General features: G+C 41.1%; 1 protein-coding gene across 5 annotated transcripts in view; it reads right to left on the bottom strand.

The window, feature by feature from the left end:
- The window catches only part of DNAH11 (dynein axonemal heavy chain 11), a 152,436-nt gene that overhangs the window by 106,264 nt on the left and 25,324 nt on the right, over window positions 1-20,848 (bottom strand). For all 5 annotated transcript variants that reach the window (XM_079947877.1, XM_079947880.1, XM_079947878.1 and 2 more), the window contains 15 exons: window positions 20,479-20,733; window positions 20,201-20,370; window positions 19,482-19,704; window positions 17,624-17,740; window positions 17,425-17,511; window positions 16,431-16,589; window positions 14,111-14,194; window positions 12,398-12,556; window positions 11,259-11,381; window positions 9,666-9,788; window positions 9,003-9,227; window positions 4,283-4,374; window positions 2,092-2,218; window positions 1,804-1,953; window positions 176-409 (listed from right to left, as the gene is read on the bottom strand). In XM_079947877.1, the coding sequence (XP_079804003.1) occupies window positions 176-409; window positions 1,804-1,953; window positions 2,092-2,218; window positions 4,283-4,374; window positions 9,003-9,227; window positions 9,666-9,788; window positions 11,259-11,381; window positions 12,398-12,556; window positions 14,111-14,194; window positions 16,431-16,589; window positions 17,425-17,511; window positions 17,624-17,740; window positions 19,482-19,704; window positions 20,201-20,370; window positions 20,479-20,733 (2,328 nt within the window). The remainder of the gene's footprint in view (window positions 1-175; window positions 410-1,803; window positions 1,954-2,091; window positions 2,219-4,282; window positions 4,375-9,002; window positions 9,228-9,665; window positions 9,789-11,258; window positions 11,382-12,397; window positions 12,557-14,110; window positions 14,195-16,430; window positions 16,590-17,424; window positions 17,512-17,623; window positions 17,741-19,481; window positions 19,705-20,200; window positions 20,371-20,478; window positions 20,734-20,848) is intronic.

The following is a 20,848-nucleotide window of genomic DNA, read 5'->3' as shown; positions in this document are numbered from 1 at the left end:
CATGTGCACAGTACGGAGTGGTGTCGCGCATGCGCCGCCAGGCGGTTTTACCTGCCCCTCGACACACCACACCGGGTGCCGGAGTGCCTTCCTTCGCCCCTAGTTGCAAGCTTTGTAAACTAGCTCTGTTTTACATATGGCTTGACTGTTACATAAATAAGGAATCTATCAATACTTGTTTCTTATGATAATCCTTCAAGGCTGTTTCAAACCCTTCTTCCAGCCTGTCAAATGCTATTCCCACATCAGTGGTCCACCAGATTTGAGAGCCAGTGAGTGCTACTTGTGCAGGATAGTCAAAGATCCACTGGTCTCTGGGCTTTTCCTCATAGACAGCTACAGCTTCTGTGATGTGATGACGCACTGTTTCACACATGACTTCTTCAAGGCGTTTTAACCAGGTTTCCACCTTTTGGGAAAAAAAACCAGTGCAGACATTAGGTTTGGGGGCAGACTAATTTAGGTGGACTCGTCCCTTGGAAGTCGTGCCAAACTTGCCCCACTGATTACAATGAAACCCAAATTAGCCTGTAGTCAACGTACTGGGCCAATTCAGAATTAACACAGTTTGAATTGTGGGAATGTCTGGTGTCCATATATTCCCTCTCCCCACCTCTCCTTCCCTCATGTGCTCCAATTCTCTCTGCCACTTCCAAATGTATGTAAACCAAGCAAGTAACAACCAATTGAAGTTTGTCACTAAATCAGAAGGAAAGGAAAGGAATCTGAATGCCCATGTGGAGGGTAAATGGGAGAGCATGTGAGGTCTCACTCACAAAGCAGCAAACCATGGTTTGCCCCTGCATTTAAAGCAACCCATGGTATACGGTATCCTAGATGAACATTACAAAACAGACGACTTGCACACAGTTTTTCCATTCCATCCCAACAGCCACCTGAGCGCAGCAATATTTCTGTTGGACATTGCTTATAATTCTGCTGAGACATTATGTCTCACTATGAAGAGATGCAAGAGGCCAGCGAAAAAATTGCTTATGGGTGCTCTCTCCAGCACTGTGGTGCCTGTTCAACTCCTTGGTATTCCGGAGAGCTGCAGATGTTGAAGCAAGGCAGAAAATGAATGGACAAGCCAAGACTTACTGTGAAGCCAGCTGCACATGTTACAGCTCATAATCATGCTTCTTATGTTGCAGTGCCGACAGTGAACAAGACTGGTGTTGTTACAACCACTGCATTCTCAAATACTAGTCCAGTGGCCCTCTCCAGGGTAGTCCTGGGTTTATTAAGCAGACATACTTGCACAAATAGAACAATCACAATAGCGAGACGTTGAATTTCTCCTTCGGATTAGTTGGCTTATTATTATTATTTTAAAGCATCCTACCTGTCTTAAAAAAGAAGTGATCTACCCACGTGTGTATGATTTGGGAGGGGGAGAGTTGTTTTGAAAAGTTTGTTGCAAAGATGCATAATTACATTGTTAAACATTTCAATACCCAACAGACTTATTGTTTTCCCTTGTAACTTCATGTTTTTTAAAACCAGGTGGTAGATAAGAGGGTTGTTGTTGTTGTTTTAAAAAAAGCAAAAGAGTTTATGGAGGCAAAATTTCATTATGTATATATATTCATGCCTCATCAGAAATATGTTTCAGGTACTCTTATAGCACCACCTTATGAAAGTCTACTCAAAAGTAAGTCCTATTGAATTCTGTACAATATTGCAGCTTCCAATCACCCTTCTCTGGCAAAGCAGTATGAATGTTTCCACCCCAATTTACTTTCACATTTCCTCTAATTTTAGCAGATAGGTATAGTTTTGCCATCAAAAAAACCAACATACCTGGCCACCACACTTGAATTCAGCAGTGAATGGGACATATTCCTTTTCTTTGCTGTACATTCCTAGGGCAATATTGCTGGACTGCTCTTTGTCGTCTTGAAATTTAAGATCAGCAGTGTTGTCAAAAAGTTTAATAAGATGACAAGTCACCTGCATTCAAACAGCAGCATACAATTAAGGAACTCAGTCACCCCAGCTTTGCTCAGATTTTAATCACCTTCTCTTTCACTTTCTGCTATCGCATTTCTTTGCAGATAAGGTTTTAAACACGATTACAAGAAACTTCACCTGTTTTGGCTGTGCTCCTTTTGAGAGAATGTCAAGCAGATCAGCAGATGAAACGAAATAGAACCGAGGAAAAGCTAAGCGCTTGGTTTCCAAGTATTCAGCGAGAGCTTTTTCACAAAGAGAAAGCCTGAAAATGAAAAGGGGAACATTTCGGATATTCACATTTAATTATCTATGGCACTTTTTGCATCAAAACATGTATGTATGTATGTAAGCTAGTTTTCAAGGACAGTAGCATTCCTTTTTAGGCTTATCTACTCAGAAGTCCCATGGAGTTCAATGGGACTTATTTTTCAGTTAAGTATGTACAGCACTGCAGCCAGTGGCAGGTGGGGTAGTGGAGCCTTGCCTCCCTCTGGCGGAGTCAGTTCTGCATCCTGGGAGGGGATGGGTGGCAACGAGGTTTAAATATGCTGGCAAGAGCACCCAACAGTTTCTGATGGTGCATGTGCTCCATGCCCTTCATCATTGCCCTTCCTCTCCCAGCACCACTACTGACTGCAACCTTAAATCGCTTGCCTTCAGCATAGCAATATGAATGTTCGTCAGCGTTCAGCTGTGCCACAAGAAAAAATACATAATACAACTGCAGTTGAAAACAGCCCATACTTTTATTTATTTATTTATTTATTTAAACAATTTGTACACCACTTAACAACAAGATTCTCTAAGCAGTTTACATTACAGAAAAATAAAGATTTGTTAAAACCATAAAATCAAACTACACTAAAATGCCTGCTTGAATAAAGAAGACTTCAGCAGATGCCAGAAGTTTAGTAGGGAAGGAACCTATCTGACTTCAGGAAATTCCATAATGGGGGACCATTAACAGTGACTCCTCCAAATATCAAACAGGAATTAAAGGGATCCTGGACCCAAATTGGCTTCATGCAGATGTTAAACCACAGTGGGAACAAGTTTGTACCTTGAGTACACCATAGCACACAGACCATGGAGCTGAAACTGTCTCCCAGTGCTACTCTTTGGACACAACCCCCTAGGTAGGAGCAAAAGCACTGTAAAACAATGCCCCAACACCAATCCCAAAAAACTGGCCCGGGACAATACCATGGTATCAAAAGTTGCAAAGAGATTAAGAAGCAGAAGCAGAGTCACACTCCCCCTGTCCTGCTGTCAATCCTTAAGGGCAACAGAGACCAATTCAGCCTCCAAACTGCACCCCAAACACAGATTGAAATGGATCCTGGTAATTTGTATCTTTTGTAACTTGTATCTTTCAGGAATACCTGTAACTGCTTGGCTACCACCTTACCGAAAAAGGAGTGTTTTGAACCAGGCAGCATTTATATATTGCCTTCTTGTATGTTATTTTCATATGTGTGTGTGTGTGTGTATACACACACGTGTGCATACTTTACACTGCTATATGCTTTTCGTACTAATTTCTTGGCTGGATAACTGCACTGCAAAATTCAGAAAAGTGTGAAGTTTTGAAAGACAGTTGTTTAGCTTCATATATTATTTCAGAAAGTGCTACTTAGATAGGTTCACCTTTAAATGCAAGCTGAACAGAATTTTCTCCCCTATCACTTGCTTTGATGAGTACACATAGCTCCTGCTGGCTTCTCCATTTACTTCAGTAGATTGGGCAGTTCTGTATACATCTGTTAACATGAACAAACCTGCCATATCCAACTAGAGTCTAGAATTGCTCTTACTGTTAATTAATGGAATGCTGTTTGTTCAGCCTTTGTGGTGTTCCTAATTAGGAATGCTGAATTCAAATGCCCAAATAACATAATTAGGGTCATTAAAATGCACAGACATTTAAACAAGTTTGAAAAACTGGTCTTATCAAACACCAGCATATAATACTGTATTTACATGAATCTAATGCACCGTCGAATCTAATGCAAACCTCAATTTTCAAAACCTTAAAACAAAAAAAAAACTATTTGCTGGGGAATTAATACAACTGTAGTTTTCCATTCACAATTAAAGGTCAGCAGTTAGCTAGTATTATTTTTCTTTCAGATTATTGTTCCATTACTGTTTGTAGCACACTGCTTAATATTGTTAAGCATTATAAATGCATGCTTATTTTTTAAAAAAATAATCTAAAACAGGATGAATTCCAAAGCAAACTATACAGACCATCTCTTGAGCAATCCTTTGTTGCTGATTACTGTATACTGGAATATATTAGAGAAAACAATTAGCTCAGTTTTACCTGCGTTGCAAATCCTCAAGCTTTTCGTATAAATTGGGCTTGGTTGTTGCTTCCAATACATTTTTTGTATTTGCTGAGTCATTCATTAATTCCTGGGTATAGGTGCAGAAATAATCATTTCAATATTTAATGCTCACAAGCCTTTCCTTATAATTTTTGTTAAGACAAAAAATGGTTCATTCACATTTTCACAAGCAGTTATCCTAGGTGTGCCATATTTTGAAGGGCAAAAAAAGGGACACATTTGCCAACTTCTACTTTTAACAATGGATCACTATGACGACTCTCATTTTAAATACCCCTACTATATGTATAAATACCCTTACTATATGTAGGCCCCTTCATGGATCACTGCCTTGCCATGGCAAAGGGGCTTGAATAACTCAGAGAAGCTATGAGCTATGCCGAGCAGGGCCACCCAAGATGGACAGGTCATAGTGGAGAGTTTTGACCAAACGTGATCCACTTGGAGTAGGAACCGGCAAGCCACTCCAGTATCCCTGCCAAGAAAACTCCATGGACAAAGGCAACAGGCATATAAAAGTTATGACACCGGAAGATGAGCCCCTCAGGTCGGAAGGCGTCCAACATGCTACTGAGGAAGAGCAGAGGACAAGTACAAGTAGATTCAGAGCTGATGAAGCCGAAAGGACGCTCAGTTGCGGATATGCCTAGAAGCGAAACGAAAGTCCAATGCTGTAAAGAAAAATATTGCATAGGAACCTGGAATGTAAGAACCATGAACCTGGGTAAGTTGGATGTGGTCAAAAATGAGATGGCAAGAATAAATATTGACATCCTGGGCATCAGTGAGCTAAAATGGACGGGAATGGGCGAATCCAGTTCGGATGACCATCATATCTACTACTGTGGGCAAGAATCCCGTAAAAGAAATGGAGTGGCCCTCATAGTCAACAAAAGAGTGGCAAAAGCTGTACTGGGATGCAATCTCAAAAATGATAGAATGATCTCAATACGAATCCAAGGCAGACCTTTTAACATCACAGTAATCCAAGTTTATGCACCAACTACTGGTGCTGAAGAAACTGAAATTGACCAATTCTATGAAGACTTACAACACCTTATAGAAATGACACCAAAGAAGGATGTTCTTCTCATTATAGGGGATTGGAATGCTAAAGTAGGGAGTCGAGAGATAAAAGGAACAACTGGCAAGTTTGGCCTTGGAGTTCAAAACGAAGCAGGGCAAAGGCTAATAGAGTTCTGCCAAGAGAACAAGCTGGTCATCACAAACACGCTTTTCCAACAACACGAGACTCTACACATGGACATCACCAGATGGGCAGCATCGAAATCAGATTGATTATATTCTCTGCAGCCAAAGATGGAGAAGCTCTATACAGTCAGCAAAAACAAGACCTGGAGCTGACTGTGGCTCAGATCATCAGCTTCTTATAGCAAAATTCAAGCTTAAACTGAAGAAAGTAGGAAAAACCACTGGGCCGGTAAGATACAATCTAAGTCAAATCCCTTATGAATACACAGTGGAAGTGAGGTACAGGTTTAAGGATTTAGATTTGGTGGATAGGGTGCCTGAGGAACTATGGATGGAGGCTCGTAACATTATACAGGAGGCAGCAACTAAAACCATCCCAATGAAAAGGAAATGCAAGAAAGCAAAGTGGCTGTCCAACGAGGCCTTACAAATAGCGGGGGAGAGAAGGCAAGCAAAATGCGAGGGAGATAGTGAAAGATACAGGAAATTGAATGCAGATTTCCAAAAAATAGCAAGGAGAGACAAGAAGGCCTTCTTAAACGAGCAATGCAAAGAAATAGAGGAAAACAATAGAATGGGAAAAACCAGAGATCTGTTCAAGAAAATTGGAGATATGAAAGGAGCATTTTGTACAAAGATTACCATAATAAAAGACAAAAGTGGAAAGGACCTAACAGAAGCAGAAGACATCAAGAAGAGGTGGCAAGAATACACAGAGGAATTATAGCAGAAAGATATGGATGTCTCGTACACCCCAGGTAGTGTGGTTGCTCACCTTGAGCCAGACATCCTGGAGAGTGAAGTCAAATGGGCCTTAGAAAGCACTGCTAATAACAAGGCCCCTGGAAGTGATGATATTCCAGCTGAACTATTTAAAATTTTAAACGATGATGCTGTTAAGGTGCTACACTCAATATGCCAGCAAATTTGGAAAACTCAGCAGTGGCCAGAGAATTTGGAAAAGATCAGTCTACATCCCAATCCCAAAGAAGGGCAGTGCCAAAGATTGCTCCAACTACCGCACAATTGCACTCATTTCACACGCTAGCAAGGTTATGCTTAAAATTCTACAAGGCAGGCTTAAGCAGTATGTGGACCGAGAACTCCCAGAAGTGCAAGCTGGATTTCGAAGGGGCAGAGGAACAAGAGACCTAATTGCAAACATGCGCTGGATTATGGAGAAAGCTAGAGAGTTCCAGAAAGACATCTACTTCTGCTTCATTGACTATGCAAAAGCCTTTGACTGTGCTGACCACAGCAAACTATGGCAAGTTCTTAAAGAAATGGGAGTGCCTAATCACCTCATCTGTCTCCTGAGAAATCTCTATGTGGGACAAGAAGCTACAGTTAGAACTGGATATGGAACAACTGACTGGTTCAAAATTGGGAAAGGAGTACGGCAAGGCTGTATATTGTTTCCCTGCTTATTTAACTTATATGCAGAATTCATCATGCGAAAGGCTGGGCTGGATGAATCCCAAGACGGAATTAAGATTACCAGAAGAAATATCAGCAACTTCAGATATGCAGATGACACAACCTTGATGGCAGAAAGTGAGGAGGAATTAAAGAACCTTTTAATGAGGGTGAAAGAGGAGAGTGCAAAATATGGTCTGAAGCTCAACATAAAAAAAAGAAGATAATGGCCACAGGGCCCATCACCTCCTGGCAAATAGAAGGGGGAAAAATGGAGGCAGTGAGAGATTTTACTTTCTTGGGCTCCATAATCACTGCAGATGGTGACAGCAGTCACGAAATTAAAAGATGCCTGCTCCTTGGGAGAAAGTCGATGGCAAACCTAGACAGCATCTTAAAAAGCAGAAACATCACCTTACCAACAAAGGTCCGTATAGTTAAAGCCATGGTTTTCCCAGTAGTGATGTATGGAAGTGAGAGCTGGACCATAAAGAAGGCTGACCGCCGAAGAATTGATGCTTTTGAATTATGGTGCTGGAGGAGACTCTTGAGAGTCCCATGGACTGCAAGAAGATCAAATGCATCCATTCTGAAGGAAATCAGCCCTGAGTGCTCACTGGAAGGACAGATCCTGAAGCTGAGGCTCCAATACTTTGGCCACCTCATGAGAAGAGAAGACTCCCTGGAAAAGACCCTGATGTTGGGAAAGATTGAGGGCACAAGGAGAAGGGGACGACAGAGGACGAGATGGTTGGACAGTGTTCTCGAAGCTACAAACATGAGTCTGACCAAACTGTGGGAGGCAGTGGAAGACAGGAGTGCCTGGCGTGCTCTGGTCCATGGGGTCACGAGGAGTCGGACACGACTAAACGACAACACTATATGTAGGAAGGGTTGTGGGTGGCGCTGTGGGTTAAACCACAGAGCCTAGGACTTGCCGATCAGAAGGTTGGCGGTTCGAATCCCCGCAATGGGGTGAGCTCCCGTTGCTCGGTCCCTGCTCCTGCCAACCTAGCAGTTCGAAAGCACATCAAAGTGCAAGTAGATAAATAGGTACTGCTCTGGCGGGAAGGTAAACGGCGTTTCCGTGCACTGCTCTGGTTCGCCAGAAGCGGCTTAGTCATGCTGGCCACATGACCCAGAAGCTCTACACCGGCTCCCTCGGCCAATAAAGCGAGATGAGTGCTGCAACCCCAGATTCGGTCACGACTGGAGCTAATGGCCAGGGGTCCCTTTACCTTTACTTTACTTTATGTAGGCAATTGAAGCTGAGATATATATATATAGGATTATTATACAAACAGGGACCGGGAGAGAAAGAGGCAGAGGGTGAGAGGAGATGGCAGGCGGTGTGTGCTGGTCCCTGGGCAGGGCTGAGCTGTACCGGCAAAGGAGGCTCAAGTGGAGGAGGCACCGCTAGGAGGAGGAGGCAGCCTGGCAGGAATGGAGAAACGAAAATTTTGGCCAATTTAAAAAAAATCCCCAGACAGAAATTATACCCCTGAAAAAGAGGTCGTGTCTTGGAAAAAGAGGATGTATGGCAACCCTAAATCTGCAGATGAAAGTCATGCTCAAGAAAGCTGTTTCTTCTTATACTTTAGGTCACCCAAAAGGCTCCCCTAAACTGGGGGGGGGGGTGAAGACCCTACTGGAAGGGATGGTCTGTGGCATGGTTGACTGAGAAGGAGCAGAGAGATTGCAGGAAACTGGGCAGAGGCACCAGCTGAGAGTGGAGGGATCCAGCCAACATACATTTATCTTAGCTTGTAATATATTATTTAGAGCAGTCAAGTGACAGTGTGAGAGATCGCTGCCTCCAAACATTCCACCTCCTTCCACACACCAACACCAGTAACTGGGTAATTCTGATCCAAGAATGCATAAACGTCACAGGAGTACCACATATGTGAAGAGCGCTATAGAAAGATTTCATATATATTACACATCCAATCCTGGGAGCTGGATATTGAGATTTCATTGACATATAAGATTGTAAGTCAATGTTTTTGCTAAAAAGAAAAGGGGACAATGGAATGGTTGATTTGAATCATGATATTCATCATTAACCTTGAAATCTGCATCAATGCCATCAAATCGCTTCGAATCTTCAGGAAGCTGGTCTCTGATATCATCTGAGCCAATGAAAATGCTTTCAAGATGAGACCATGTACGTTGAACTTCCATCCAAATGAAAATGACGGCGTCTGCCACATTCAGCTTTTTTTGCCAGCCTAAGACTTGCTCAATGAAATACTCAACATATTTACTTTGTAGAATTATTTGCAGCTGAACCTTGGAAAAAAAAGAAGAAGAGTGGGAATAAAATTAAAGGATAAATAAAATTACTTAACAGGCATAGGAGTCATAGCTACAAAAGTTTTGCAAAAAAAATCTTGTGCAAGCTATTATTACAGTAAATCACAGCAAACGACATTTTCAAACCTTGCAAATGGACAGCATATTATTAAATGATTCCATACTATCTAGGAAAAAAAGAGAGAGACCAAGGACCTGTAATTTTGCTAACTCCTACACAGACAGGAATTTTTGTTAAAACCGTATACAGTCAAGGACACATATAATTTCACAGACTTAACATCTGGGACAGCTAAGATTCACTGTAAATACAGATTCTGGAAACAGTGCCTTAGGTTTAGTCCAATTATAAAAACACATTAGTAATTCAGCAACAAGCACATTTACTATTTACATTAGCAAATAACATCTTACTTGGTTATTGTCTAAAGTCTCAAAAAGCTGTTCATCAGTTTTCAACAACGGAATACTGGTCCTGTAATGCTCTTCATATGAAAACTCCATGGCAGCCCATATTTGACTGATTTCTATGAGAATCTGGTTAACACATTAGAACATGCGTTTGAAATATATTTAAATGAAGTGTTATTACCCAATCAATAGCCTACATAGTTCTCCTATGCTGCCCAAATCCATCTAAAGTGATACCATTTTCTTATTGGCTCTGGTGAGATTTCATGTACTCCTTAGGTTGGGGTGGGGAAACCTGTGGCCTCCAGATGGACTACAACTCTCATCATCCTCGAGCATTGGTCGTGTTGGCTGTTGCTCATGGAGCTTGTAGTCTAACAACATCAGAAAGGTCACAGGTTTCCCACCTCGCCTCAGGTCATGGACATATTCCTTGAAATCCTTACATAAATCCACAAGTTTTTGGTCAAATATAGCCAGAAGAGAAAAGTAGGGATGGCGAATTTTTTCACATTCTGCACATTTGGTTCACCCTGCCTGCATTCCCCTCCTCCTGAATTCACTTGAACTAGGATACCATCTAAAATTAATTCTGGATTTGGAAAATGTACAGTGTGTTTAAGCTTTCATTCATTTTCATAATTCTAGCTTTGTACATTATCAGGGCAAATGTGCATTGATAAAATGCCGAAAAACATTGAAACGAGCAGTCTCAGTATGACTGTAGACATGACTGCACTGTGACTCTTTCGGGGATTCAGTTTTATTGGGGTTCAGTGTGTACTTGTGCACAATGATAAAACACTACAAATGAGCAATTTCTATCCAATCACATCTAGAATCTTTGTGAATGATGTTCTATTTAGTTGTGCTCCTGCATATTGTTCAAGACTTGATGTTATCTGATTAAGATTGTTTTTCTGCAATGTTTTATCAGTAAAAATGAGCATGCAAAAATAATGATCATAAATATACAAGCACTTTTTTTTATACAGGTAATAGAGGACCCCTGAACAGTTAAGTCCAGTCAAATTAGACTATGGGGTGTGGTGCTAATCTCTGCTTTCAGGCCGAGGGAGCTGCCATTTGTCCAAAGACAGCTTTGTGTGTCATGTGGCCAGCATGATGCTTCTGATGCAATGAGACACCGGGACAGAAGCTAGAGCACATAGAAGCGCCATTTATCTTCCCACCACAGCGGTACCTATTTAACTACTCACACTGGTATGCTTTCAAACTGCTAGGTTGGCAGAAGCTGGGACAGAGCAATGGGAGCTCACCCTGTCACATGGATTCAAACTGCCAACCTTACGATCAGCAAGCTTAAGAGGCTCAGTCGTTTAAACCACAGAGTCATCTGCTGTGTTTTACAGTGTTTTATCATTGCCTACATGCACATTCTTTGGAGGGAAAAGACAAAAATAAGTTTAAAGGTACTGAAAAAGTAAATAAACTCTGACTGTGCCTTACTCTGTACAAAAAGTTGGGGAAGGGGGAAAGCCAACAATGGTGGATCAGTTCTACTTTGAAAACAAGAATAAGTAATTCAAAATTCCAAAATCCAAAAAGTAATTTGGAGGAGAAAAGCAGACTAACCTTTTCAGTCCCAAGTTCTTTCACTGCTTTGTCAACAATGTTCCGGACATCATCTTCCACCTTATGTAGCTTCAATGACAGCAGGTCTGCTAATGTTGTATCTTCGGTTATTGAAAAATGAAGCTGCAAAATATAGCAAAGTAGCAACAGTCTTTCAACACATGCTTCAGTTTTGCCTGTTTATCTTTTAATGAGTGAATTACCCAAACAACTTATGAAGTTCACATCTCTACATGGGCAAGGTGTGAGAGTCCAAATGTATCATTTCCCCCCCAGTCAAATGGTATATAAATTTTATGTAATAAATAAAATACAATTATATGTTATAGGGGAGGGGGACAGATAAAGAACAAGCTTTTTGATTTGAGAAAGGAGAAGTCAGACTATGACTACAGTAGGGGATGACCTACATAACTATCAGCCATACTCAAGAGTAGACCTACTGAAATCAACTCTGATTAAGGGTTGGGAATCACCCTTAATTTGTGAGAGCAATATTGCGACAGAATTTGGAAAGAATACATTCATGCAATAAGTACCCATGGAGGTAAAACATGGAAAGCGATTATTTTTTGACCTTCAGCCGTCTCCTGTTCTGTTCTTATCACTCACAGAGCTTGTGAAGGAGAAAGACCTGGTGGATTGTGTTCCATTTTGGAGTATGAATTACTAACATTCAAAAAGAAAAGGGAGTCTCCTGACTAAAGTCTTGAAGCTGCTATAAAAAGTCCGTGAGCTGGTTGCATTGGAGTTTTATGAACTGTTTCTGAGAATCATAAGCGCAGACATAGAAATCATGGGAATCACCACTGTGCTGCCTACCTGGCTGAAGTGATGCTGCATGCACCAGGTTGGGGCAAGGGAGTGCAATGCGGGTCAAGGGCAGGTGAAGCACCAGGTTGTCAGTGTCTAAGTGCATGCAGAACTGTGCCTGTCACTACTGGCAACCCACTGCTACCCCAACCCTGTGCTGCCCTGGCCCCATCCCAGTGGGCAGTTGTGCCACCACAGTCTGTAAGGCAATGAAAAGCATGCCACCTCCCATGCCACAACTGAGTGGTGGGAGGATGAGTGAAGCAATAGTTATGACACAAGAGCCAAGAGATCTTTACAAAGGAATTTTAAAAAACGATACTTACACCTATTGCATCCATCAGCTGATACCAGTGTCTGTCTCTCATTGCTGGATTCTGCAACTCACTTACAATCCTCAGTGATGTCAACAGGTTCTTTATGGTTAATTCCAGATTCATATACACATTCCAGGAGCGGACTTCTTTATCCAACGACCACATCTCCTAAGGAAAAGCATCGCAACAATGTTATGACAATGTTGCATCACAACACTGGGTGACACAGCACTTGGAATCATTACAGTGGTGCCTCGCAAGACGAAATTAATCCGTTCCGTGAGGCTCTTCGTATAGCAGTTTTTTCGTCTTGCGAAGCAAGCCCATTGACAGCTTAGCGGATTAGTGCTATTAGCGGTTTAGCGGCTTTTAGTGGATCAGCTGATAAGCGGCTTATCAGCAGATCAGCTGATAAGCGGCTTAGGGCTTAGGAAAAGGGGGGGAAAGGGGGGGAAAAACCCGCAGGAACTCGCAAGACATTTTCGTCTTGCGAAGCAAGCCCATAGGGAAATTCGTTTTGTGAAGCGCCTCCAAAATGGAAAACCCTTTCGTCTAGCGGGTTTTCCGTCTTGCGAGGCGTTCGTCTTGCGGGGCACCACTGTATTTAGTATCACTGGTAAAACATTAAAAGCAGCAAAAAAGTGTTGTGGCACCATAAAGACTTAGCAGATTTATTTATGACGTATGCTTTTATTGCTATTGTTGTAATCATGTTGCCGGAATTGGGTTTTTACTTTTAAACACCACCTAGAGAGAAATGATGCAAATTCTATCTGCTTCTAGCATCTTGCTTTATGCTAGTTCCCTATGTAGAATCATAGAATCATAGAGTTGGAAGAGACCACAAGGGCCATCGAGTCCAACCCCCTGCCAAGCAGGAAACACCATCAGAGCACTCCTGACATATGGTTGTCAAGCCTCTGCTTAAAGACCTCCAAAGGAGGAAACTCCACCACACTCCTTGGCAGCAAATTCCACTGTCGAACAGCTCTTACTGTCAGGAAGTTCTTCCTAATGTTTAGGTGGAATCTTCTTCCTTGTAGTTTAGAACCATTGCTCTGTGTCCGCTTCTCTGGAGCAGCAGAAAACAACCTTTCTCCCTCCTCTATGTGACATCCTTTTATATATTTGAACATGGCTATCATATCACCCCTTAACCTCCTCTTCTCCAGGCTAAACATGCCCAGCTCCCTTAGTCGTTCCTCATAAGACATCGTTTCCAGGCCTTTGACCATTTTGGTTGCCCTCCTCTGAACACGTTCCAGTTTGTCAGTGTCCTTCTTGAACTGTGGTGCCCAGAACTGGACACAGTACTCCAGGTGAGGTCTGACCAGAGCAGAATATTACTTCCCTTGATCTAGATGCTATACTCCTATTGATGCAGCCCAGAATTGCATTGGCTTTTTTAGCTGCCGCGTCACACTGTTGGCTCATGTCAAGTTTGTGGTCAACCAAGACTCCTAGATCCTTTTCACATGTACTGCTCTCAAGCTAGGTGTCACCCATCTTGATCTAACTTGATATGTTGTATCAGGAAAAATAAAAGTGACAGCATCGTTTTATACTTTCCATGCATCAGAGACCTAAGCTTGAATTGAAAAAGAGTGTGAAGGTTGAAAGAATTGATACTTTGGGAAAACAACAAACACTGCATGGGCAAGGGGGAAAGGAAGCTAAAGAAGCCAAAGAAATGGGGGAAATATGAGAAGCTATGGGACTTGCTTTGGCAAATCTTCTGAGTTCTGTGTCCATCTGCTCCATGCTGATTTCTTTCCAATGGCTTTTTGTCCAATCATTAATGCTGCTCTGAAACAGGAGAAACAGAGAGAAATGTCAATGACATTTGGTAGAGACAAGTTTCTGCAAGGAAACAAACAAGGAAAAAAAATGATAGTTGAGGTAGGGCAGATTACAGGTTGCTGTTTTTGTTAAGTGTTTTAAGGTCACACCATATACCGCCATAAACACAGAAACTAGCAAAACAAGCCAGAGGAATGGGAGCAGGGTCTTGAATTAGGGTAACTAGTGGCACTGCTCAAGTGCTTTACCCCTGTTGTTACCAAGAGAGCTTGCAGGTAGAAGGAACTGCTGGTTTGATCCCTCCGGCATTGCAGCACCATCACTGTAGATGATCAGGAGTTGATGCAACCACCAATCCAGGAGGAATTCAGGTACACAAGTTACCTAACTTAGCCCTACAACAGCACTAGAGAACCTCTGGCCTGCCAGCCTAATTTGGCCCACAACACTGCTCCCATACCCCAAGCCACACTTGCCCTATATGATGTCGGTTGTGGGGCAGATAAAAGATGCAGCTGCAAATTCTGGCCTGTTTTCCCAGACCGTACTGCCTATCCTTGCTTAATGCTACTTGAATCTGTTTTGTGAATAGGCAGAGGCAAAGTAGGCGCTTCGCTGGCCATTCCCTGAGTTGGAAAGGCTCATAGGACTGCTACAAGAAATTGAGCCTTTAGTGTTACTGGCCCAGTCTTGTGGAAAACACAGTCAATGTGAGCTTCAGCGGGCACCTTCTGTTTCAACTTTTAAATGCCTGCTGAAAACTTCTCTCTTCCACCAGGGCTTATGCAGGCAATTAAGAATGCATCTTTCCACAATAGTTTGCTGATTTCAACATTTCCATATGGCTTATATTGTATGGTTGTATGTACAACAGTTGTAAACCACTGGTTTTTTTTCATGGCAAGCGGTATATAAGTTTTTTTTTTATAAATAATAAACCTTCAATGTGGCAGCTATTATTTATTTATTGTCTTCCTCATATACATATCATGGTAATATACAAAACGACTAAAAGTTTGTTTAAAGCAACCCCCAAAATCAATAGAATGGGATTGTTTTCAGAGAAGTGTTCCCTCATGTGCATTCTAAGGTATAAAAAGTGCACCAACTTCCCTATTGTCCTTTGAGATTCATTCACACTGGTACAAGTTTTGCGCCGAGTTTACATTTGCTGGACTATTTTAAGGCACTGCATGTTTGAATGACTTCTAACTAAGAAATAAAGACAAAAACCCATCAAGGAAAGGGTTAGTCTAAAAATCTCCTTTGGATTTTTTTTTATTGAATTAAATGTTATTTCTCCCTCCAATATTATTTTAAAAAAAATCTTAAAGATTTTTTAGTTTACAAAAATACGTGCATTGTTCTGCTGCAGAAAACAGTGACCAATTACGTAATATAGAAATGCAAGTATGCACTAAAATATATTAAAATCCAAAACTGAGCAAAACTAAATGTATGCAACATTAGGGAAATATGTCACAAATCGATAAGTTGCGTGGAACCTCCCTAACAATTGACACCAAGCAGGTACCTTCATTGTGCTCTTTTTAGTCCCTGCTTAAAACATTTTTGTTTACAGAAGCCTATCCAGACACAGATGTCAATAACTGTTAATTTTAAATTTCTTTAAGCATTTGTTTTTAACTACTTTTGTTTATAACGTTAATATTTCTTAGTAGTTTTAGTGCAATGAGGTGGTATATAAATTCTGCTAAGTAAGTATGTGGCAAGGCATAGCAATTCATGTACTAGCCACCAAAATGTCAGGCCGGTGCTCCCTCATTCTCTTTCTGATTTGTTGCGGGGGATTCTCTCTCTCATTCCCTCATCTCTTTCATTTTGATTCCATAGGTTTGAGTCCACAGCTGAACTCTTGTAGCCTTGCAATATAATATAATAAAATAAATAGTAGTAGTAGTTGTTCTAGTAGTAGTAATACATTATTTATACCACTCCCATCTGGCTGGGTTTCCCCAGCCACTCTGGGCGGCTCCCAACAGAATATTAAAAATAGAATCAAACATTAGAAACTTCCCTAAACAGGGCTGCCTTCTAAAAGTCAAATAAAAATAAATAGTGCTGATTCTTTTTTTAAGGTCTTAGAATTACTTTGAGGGAAGAACATTTTTTTAATCTTCAAGAGCCATGACAACACTGCCACTCTTTCAAATGTTTTCAGTTCCACGCAACCGCCAGTGGCGCAATGCTCTTTTGAAACAAACAAACAAAAAACGCTTACTGTGACATAAATGTTAATATCCCACACTCCCTTCAGCAACTTTATTTCCTTCCGACATTGTTTCACTTGTTTGTAATCGGGAATGACCACTTCAAAAAGACTGGCAGATTCCTGGATGTGTAACATTTCTTCTTCCAGTGCTTCCAGTTCCTGATTTGCCTTAGAGATATAACACACAAGTTAAGTTTGGTTAAAATCCAATCAGGATAACAGACAAATGGACCTACACATGTGGATTTTACAGGACTTTTTGTAGGAATAGCACATGTTTCATTTTCATTTTCGATATTCCAAAAGACAGACAAGGACCAATTTATGGACCAATTCTTCAGCTAGCATAAATCACACTCACTTCAGTAGCACTGATTTCTATCACCTGAACCTCTCCTTCTCATGATTTGTACATTTACATCCATACAATGGCACATACAAACACCAAAGATTTGAGCATACATGCATTATATTCAATAGCAGGTAGGCTTGTAGCAGTACTATTTTTTAAAAAATGCCTATTTTTATTTTATTATGTTGATCACTTAAATATAAATTGGTTACAAACTCTTTGTTCCACAGACAGGAAGCACAAACCCACCCAACTCAGCTTTGCCCAAGCCCTTCTGAGGCATCAATTCATAGCATGCTCTCTTCATCCACCTAGACATAGAAAACTTTTGTTCTTTTTAATAGTTCAGGACTGCAGCTATTGTCTGTGAACTGCATACAAATATCAAGTGGAGGAAAACAACATTTCATTCGACACAAATGTTACTGAGCTATTTTTCAAAATCTGTGAGCATTTTTAAAATGTGCATGTGCTGTTTTCTAAAATGTTAAGGCTGCTCTAAAAGAAAACAAGTGCACACGTTAAATACAGCACTTAAATGTCAAGCTTCGCTCACACAAAAACATGTCAAATACAAATTGTACAATAAGACCTCCGTTTTATAATGAACGATTACCAGCATAACATGCGCCTCTGAGATTTCTCCATTACCTTATCAAGAAGAGCATATGGGCTTTGGGCATCAAAGCGAAAGGGAGCATACACTCTAAATCTCTCTCTGAATCCTATCTGCTTCCCCTGATGAAAGAAACGCAGGCAATAAATTTTGTGAACAATCTTGTCCTCATAAAAACACCATGTGTACACACACACACAAATTCTAAAACACACACACATCCTTTTAGCTTACATCAAAAGCAGCACATTTCTTTCTGAAAAGGGTAACCTCAGAAGTCAGGAGAGGGGCCACTTCATGCTTTATAGACACTGCGAGTTTTTTGGTGGCATTCCATCTTTCAGGCAGTTCCTGAAGAACAAAGACAAATTGATGTCGTGAGAGTTTCTGGATACTTCATACTGCAGGACAGTTTTGTCAGGCACATTCTGCAAACTGTAAGAGCTGTTCTTTCATGAGTCACTCTGGAAGAGCTAGGATACTTCCCCACAACTATTTAGTAGTAGTTTGGATTCGATATCCCACTTTATCACTACCCTAAGGAGTCTCAAAGTGGCTAACATTCTCCTTTCCCTTCCTCCCCCACAACAAACACTCTGTGAGGTGAGTGGGGCTGAGAGACTTCAGAGAAGTGTGACTAGCCCAAGGTCACCCAGCAGTTGCATGTGGAGGAGCGGGGAAGCAAACCCGGTTCACCAGATTACGAGTCCACCACTCTTAACCACTACACCACACTGGCTCTCTATTTAGGATGGTGGGTATATATATATATATAACTGCCTGGCTCAAATTCAACTGCAATTAATGCTACTCTCAACATTTCAAGACAAGTGAAAACCAGTTCGTGACACTTTTCAATGCATAACTGGCAAAGATGGGTGGTTTTTGCCAAAAATGTACACTTATCTCTGTAGCCGTAGGAAAAGGGAAAGACCCAAACACTATATTCTTTAGAAGTCTCGTAAGTCACTGATGTAAAATCCTGGAACTGTTGATTGAGAAAACAGAAATCCAGAGTCACTGTGTTCCCAAAATAACTAGTTATATAGCTCTTTAACTCTTGACCAGTATATTTTATTCTTTTCATATATTTCAGTGATCAATTCCAACTTTCTTCCAGATACATGTCACCTGTTTCTGCATCTGAACCAGCTCTTTTTAGGTCGCCAAGTTGTCTGAACCAGAATTTAGCTACAAAAAAACCAAAAGCTCCTACCCTTGTAGTTGGAATCAGATACAGTGGTGCCCCGCAAGACGAACGCCTCGCAAGACGGAAAACCCGCTAGACGAAAGGGTTTTCTGTTTTGGAGGTGCTTCGCAAAACGAATTTCCTTATGGGCTTGCTTCGCAAGACGAAAATGTCTTGTGAGTTCCTGCGGGGGTTTTTCCCTCCCCCCCCTTTTCCTAAGCCCTAAGCCGCTTATCAGCTGATGTGCTGATAAGCCGCTTATCAGCTGATCCGCTAAAAGCCGCTAAACCGCTAATAGCGCTAATCCGCTAATCTGTCAATGGGCTTGCTTCGCAAGATGAAAAAACCGCTATACGAAGAGCCTCATGGAACGGATTAATTTCGTCTTGCAAGGCACCACTGTACAGGGTGAGTCCTTTAAAAGAGGCCCTGTGGATACAGAGTACACATGTTCCACGGTGCCTGTTTTAAAAGACTCACCCTGCATAATTTAGTACACAGTAGCCTAATTTAAGTTCAACGGCTTCAGTTTTGTTTTTCATTCTTGTCACCACACTTATTTACACAATGCAAAAAAATGCAAAAACTTGGGAGGAAGAATAGACAGTGTCTGTCGTGAAGTTCTCCATACCAAGCCCTACCGAAATGAACGAGAAACAAAAGAGCTGTTGTGCAGTTTCCATTCATTTTAGTAACCTTTAGTGTACAGGAAAAAATCATGTGTATGTGTGTGTACACACATGTATAACACACCCTTGAGCTCTTAATACTGGAGGGAGCAATGTGGAGTGAAGAGAAAGTTTCATTATAATTATTTCTTTTCTGGAAAAGAGATGGTTGTTCAGTGATGATCTTCACAGACAGATAGAATTATGGAATATTACATTCCTGAATGTACAGTACCTCTACTTGAACATAAACGTGATCTGGCATCTTCTGTCCATAGCTTTCCAAAAGCATAATTGTATCTTTTAAAGGCTCAAAAAGCTCATCAGTAGCTGCCTGTCGATTTCTCACAGCCAGGAGGTGAACCATAACATCTATGAGTCCATCATAATCTCCTTCCTTTAGCTCTTTTTGGAGCCCAACATCAGTCATTTTAATGAATTCTTCTAGGTCAGCAAGGCTGTGGGGAAAAAAGAGGATTTTCAATACTAGAATCTTTTTCTGATATGTGTACACAGTGAATGAGCACTGAGAACGATAACCATTGGACTGCTGCTGTTTAGACTATGATTTCAAATTTACTTGGAAACAGCTAGGTTTACGCTGTCCTTACTGAAAAGCAATGGAGAGTGACAGAGGAATAGGTCTCTTTTGCTTCTTTTATCCTTCTCAGTATCTGCTCCTAGGCTGGGCTAGGAAAAATTCCTGCAGAATTACTGCCAGCCAGTGTACACGGTACTGAGTTAAATGGACTACTGTTCTAACTCAACATAAGGCAGCTTCCTCTGTTCCTATCACGGGAAAAGTGGGTTTGGGGTGAGTGCTGTTCCTCTGACCTCATTTCTACTGCTCCCCTGGGAATTTTCAAAGATCTCAACTTGTCACTTTTGAATAAAAGAGAAGAACAGATCAATAAATCAGAACTATTATTTTACCCCAAAAAATACAATTCATACCTGTCAATGACAAATCTTAAAAGGTATTCCTTGAACATCCAGCTCCACTTCTTAATAATATTTAGCAAACTAATTTTGAAAGGTTTCATGTCCAATTTAAGCCAGCCTTCAAATATCCTGAAGTCTTCAAATTTTCTCATTTGAATGTAAAGGTTCTCATAGATGTCAATCTACAACAGATAAGTACGTATTAAAAGGATAAAAGATTTAATTTTTTTAAAAAAAAGCTGAAAGGGACTCTGAATATATAAATACATGCAGGTATTCCACTTCCTTGCCTGCTCTTTGAATTGCTCAGTTATTGGACATTGATCAGGGATGCCAATGTCAGCACGGGTTTCTGTTTCTTCGGGATTCAACACGCGACTGTAGAACAGAAATTGTTTCATAAATTCTGATCGGTCATCCACCCATAGATACGCGTAAGTTTCAAGAGAGTTTTTGAAGTCCACAGTTTTGGTTATAACATCTGCCACTCTCTCCATAACTCTTTGCCTGGTCTCAGACAGCTCTGGGATGCTGTCCATGTCATTCTAAAGCCAAAAAAACAAAGGGGAGGGGAGTTATTTCAATGACTGTACTACTGTTCCTCTATATGTGAACAACACATATATTGTTTTAATCAGTGCGTTGTATCTTTCTTCTAAT

The sequence above is a fragment of the Podarcis cretensis genome (assembly GCF_951804945.1).
Source record: "Podarcis cretensis genome assembly, chromosome: 12".
In the NCBI taxonomy this organism is placed as follows: domain Eukaryota; kingdom Metazoa; phylum Chordata; class Lepidosauria; order Squamata; family Lacertidae; genus Podarcis; species Podarcis cretensis.
This window is presented reverse-complemented; position numbering and strand designations above follow the sequence as displayed.